At 34.6% G+C, this 4159-nt stretch overlaps 1 protein-coding gene across 1 annotated transcript; it reads right to left on the reverse strand.

The window, feature by feature from the left end:
- Positions 1-864: 864 nt before the first annotated feature.
- On the reverse strand, positions 865-3260 carry LOC147493826 (uncharacterized). Its single transcript, XM_086568951.1, has 3 exons — positions 2887-3260; positions 2755-2792; positions 865-1136 (listed from the first exon to the last, which is right to left on the reverse strand). Exons 1-3 carry the CDS (start codon positions 2954-2956, stop codon positions 1023-1025), a joined length of 222 nt encoding a protein of 73 aa, XP_086425077.1. The 5' UTR covers positions 2957-3260; the 3' UTR covers positions 865-1022.
- Positions 3261-4159: the final 899 nt, after the last annotated feature.

The raw sequence follows: 4159 nt of genomic DNA on the forward strand, positions 1-4159 counted from the left end.
TGTAGGTAACCAATCTAACATTTAACTCTGTACGTAATCACTCTTACATGCATAAAGACATCACCATGAACACCTTAAAATCTTTCACATTCCCTAACAAACATAGTAGGAGAGAAAATTCAAAGGGAGAAGCAGAAAGAACTACATAAGAAGAAGAGAAAAAAAAAAAAAAAAAGAAGATGGTATTTGCATTGCAGAGTAAAAGGTTAAATGAGAGAGGAAGAATGGTTCAACGCACACTGTGGTTTTAGGTGGCCTAAAGATAAGGCAATGGAGCATAAGAGTCTCTTTTCTTCCGTTTCAGGTGGAGAGAAGTGGATGAGATAATTCCTCCTGGCAGTTAGATGTCTCATTTCCTTGGACCATTTCCTATAATTTGACCCCTAAAATTGTACGTTATCCAATTTCACTAGGAACTTCTATTATTTGTTTTCTCTAAAGGGTGAGCTTGTGCTTGTACGATTTGGTGGTGTTGATATTTATAATTTGAAATTACAATTTACGTCCTTTTCATTTCAGAGCATAGAAATTCCACACTGGACAGCAGTGCAAATACAGAAGAGCAGCATCTGATCCGAAGAAGAAAGAATGCACACCTTTAATAGTATATCATATATTGGTCTCGGAAAATTGTTGTAACCGAGTATTGCATATTTTGTTACGAACATTCAAAAAGAATGCATCCCTTGGAGACAACGCATCCCCTTCCAGCAAAAAAGAAGAACGCATCCCTTAAGTTTAATGTCAAATCATTTACAGCCACATAAGTGGTGGGAATCAGGTTTTGTGCAGTTTCTTCATTAATTCTAGTGCTAAAGAAAAAGAAGTATAATTTGTAAAAGCATAATTATCTTGAGACAAATAGACAATACAAATTACTGATAAATCACAATCATAAACAGATGTAAAACAAATGTCTTCCATGAGATAAGTTGAGCCTTCAGATTGTTATATTGTGACAAACATTCTCACCAAACAAAAATTATTATTTGGTACAGACCCTATCCTAAACTAAAGGAAAACTAATATGACTTCCCACAATGTATTAAGCTCCCAGCACCCAGGAAAAGGCCAAAAACGGCGGCAGTTCCAACTGTGGTCTGCCCGATGTATCTAATCTTCAGCAATCCTGGAACCTGCAGAGTTTCCGATCAACAATTAACAGAAATACCTTTCTGCTGATTATAGAAAATGAATTGACCGCACAAAAAACGAATTATAAATGATGCAGATTCTAATAGGTTATTTTGTATGTATTAAACTTAATATCAATATGGTAATAAGACACTACCACGCGTTAAGGTTGATTTTAACACAAAATCCTAATTAGATTGCAATTCAATCCAATCTCACCATGCAAGCACTATCAACAATTGAGACAGTGAAGAAACAAAATTTTGTATGCCTTAATACAAATGAGAGGGAACTAGAGAAGATTCTTGAAAAAAGAGAATGATGAAATTCCTGATAAAAATCCTTATTATAATATGGAGATAATAACTAGGTCTAGCTCATACAGGCCTTACGCGAATATATGGAGCATCTTCAGACTCAATTGCAAGGGGAGGAATAGAGTAAACATCAGTGTCGGGTAGATCTTTTCCACCATTTGCAATCAAAAAGTGATAGACTGACCCTGGACTGTGATAATTATCCCAAAAAATTTATAGGAGATGATGGGATTCCGTCAAGATTATCAGGGAGATTTGCGCAGAGAGTTTTGTTAAGTAAAGCCTAAACAAAGCTTTTGTGGCTAATATCTCTAAATATAAAGGAGCTGGCAGTAGGATTTTTATTTACTAATAAAAGAGTATATCCAAACTTTTACCCTCTAAGTTGAGATAATGGACTCATAGGATGGGCTAGCTTGAGTAAGAGGCATTTTTGCTTCCAAGGCAAATTTCAGAGGGTATTAACTGCAAATAAATGTGAGCACATAAAAAATAAAAGCCCAGATTTTTCGGTGCCATAACATAATGCATATCTAAAATGGTACCCTTGCGCTTGCAAAGGTTAGCTATCGTAGTAATGACTCTCAAAGTTGGCACACATACACACCACAGACACACCTATAAAATATACACTCAGGGAATTTTGACTTCTATATGCTAGATGGAGAACGCAAGATTTGATAAGCTATAATCCATTTGAGAAGACAATCTATAGATAGATTTAACTGATAATATACCATTGTCACCGCATCCTTAAACTCATAGTTCAACCTCTACAATGAAACCCAGTAACAATGTTCTAACAATTTTGAAATACTTCAAACCTATACGGAAGGCAAAATGCCATGCAACAATCACACAATGGAGCTTATATAAACTATGAAGGGACCATGCATTTGGAAAGGGGAGAGAAAAACCCTAGCTATAATCCTTTCGGAACATAACTCTATGCTTCTAATCAACAATATGATAACGAGCATAACTTAAAAAGATTGGTTTGTCCAACTAGTCTATGCTTCTCACGAGCTTGGTTTGTACCAAACCAAAACTAATCAACAATATGATAACAATCCTAGAGACATAACAGTGCATAAAAAAGATTGACCCAAAACCCAATATATTCAACTAATTACACACTCCAACTAGTTAGAAGCTCTTATTAAGCTTCAATTAACCAAACAAAGCAAACTATTACATCTCAACACATGAACCATAAAACATCATCATCATGTGATAATATAGATATTGAAGTATGCATTCATTAAGCTGTAATATAAATGTTACAAAAAATAAAATAAAATACCTTGATTTTAATAGCTTCATAAGTCCCATAAACAGCACCTGTCAACCAAAAAATGTTTCACTACTAAAACAAGTATAATCACAAAAACAGAGATCTATATTAGTATTTGACCCCAAAAAAATAAAATTATACCTACAGCACCACCAAGCGCACCACCAACTGCAACACCTGTACCGACACGTTTCAAGCAATCATTCGCCATCACTCTTTCTTCTTCTTATTATTCTACTTAATTTACGCGAGCGGTTTCTTTATTTACGAGAGGGTTTCTTTATAAAGTTAAAAATTCACAATATCGACGCCTCTCCGAACAGACAACAGTGTTCAACTTTAAAAGCGAACCCTCCGACTTAACTTTGTTTAAAAGTATAGCGCAATTGAAGCCCAGTCCCACAAAAGCCCAGCATAAACCCATCCAAATTGCAACCGAAGCGGAGTCCCAAAAAAGTCCAGCTGAAATTGTTGACCACTATCAGCCACAGTTAGCAATTCTGCGAATGAACCACATATTTTTAAATTTTTGACTGGGTGTTTAAGTTTTGAGGAAAAGGAACAGTGAACAACAAGTGAGGGTAAAAACGTCAATGCGACAAGTGAGGGTAAAAATGTAAATGCTCCCTCTTCTCTAAACAAAAAAGAGTTGTGCTTTAATGGCCGAAACCAAAAATTTGGAAAACAGACAAAAAAGAGTTGTGCTTGAACCGTTTGAAGTCGGATCATACCTCATTTCAATAAACCGAATTCACTTATCAAAAACAAAAATAGTATGATATATGAGGTCGGATGATATATCTAATGGCAAGTAGACTACAATGTCATTTGTTATTGGATACTTAATTATATGCTATGTAGTAGTTTAATAGTAGTATGCTACATATAGTAATTTAATCTTAGTATGATATATCTAGCAGTTTAATAGTGTTATGCTACAGTTAGTAATTTAATATGTGTACGCTACATATAGTAGTTTAATAGGAGTATGCTACAAGAAAAATGAATAGTTAAGGGTAAGAAAATAACAACACATCTTCTCTCCCTCTAACATTTAGAATGGCGCGAACTAAACTTTTCCCTCTCACTAAAATCCGTTCAACTTGAGAACTCTTGCCTCCGTTTCTCGTAGTGTACTTTGATCTTCAACAATTATAAGTATGAGGTTAGTTGATTTCTTTTTTGGCTCCTTCTCTTTTTCATGTCTACGTAAAATTTCACAATTGAATGGTGTATGATTTAATGTCAAATGAAGTTGATATTGAATCAAATGAAGTTGACATTAAAATTTTCCAAAGTGGTATATGGTTTGAGCACCATAGTTATTTGGTTCTGACCATTATACTGTTCAAGCATTTATGTGTTTTTTTTTACTATTACCACTGTGATTACTTCGTAGAGTAAGAAAACGAGT

The sequence above is a fragment of the Coptis chinensis genome, chromosome 6 (assembly GCF_015680905.1).
Source record: "Coptis chinensis isolate HL-2020 chromosome 6, ASM1568090v1, whole genome shotgun sequence".
Classification (NCBI taxonomy): domain Eukaryota; kingdom Viridiplantae; phylum Streptophyta; class Magnoliopsida; order Ranunculales; family Ranunculaceae; genus Coptis; species Coptis chinensis.

Bases quoted from the DNA above. Each gene is read 5' to 3' on its own strand.
- LOC147493826 (XM_086568951.1), bottom strand. From the start codon at position 2,956: ATGGCGAATGATTGCTTGAAACGTGTCGGTACAGGTGTTGCAGTTGGT. The intron at 2,793-2,886 runs GTATAATTTTAT...TTTGGTTGACAG, and splicing joins TGCGCTTGGTGGTGCTGTAG to GTGCTGTTTATGGGACTTAT. The intron at 1,137-2,754 runs GTATTTTATTTT...GAAACTCTGCAG, and splicing joins ATGAAGCTATTAAAATCAAG to GTTCCAGGATTGCTGAAGAT.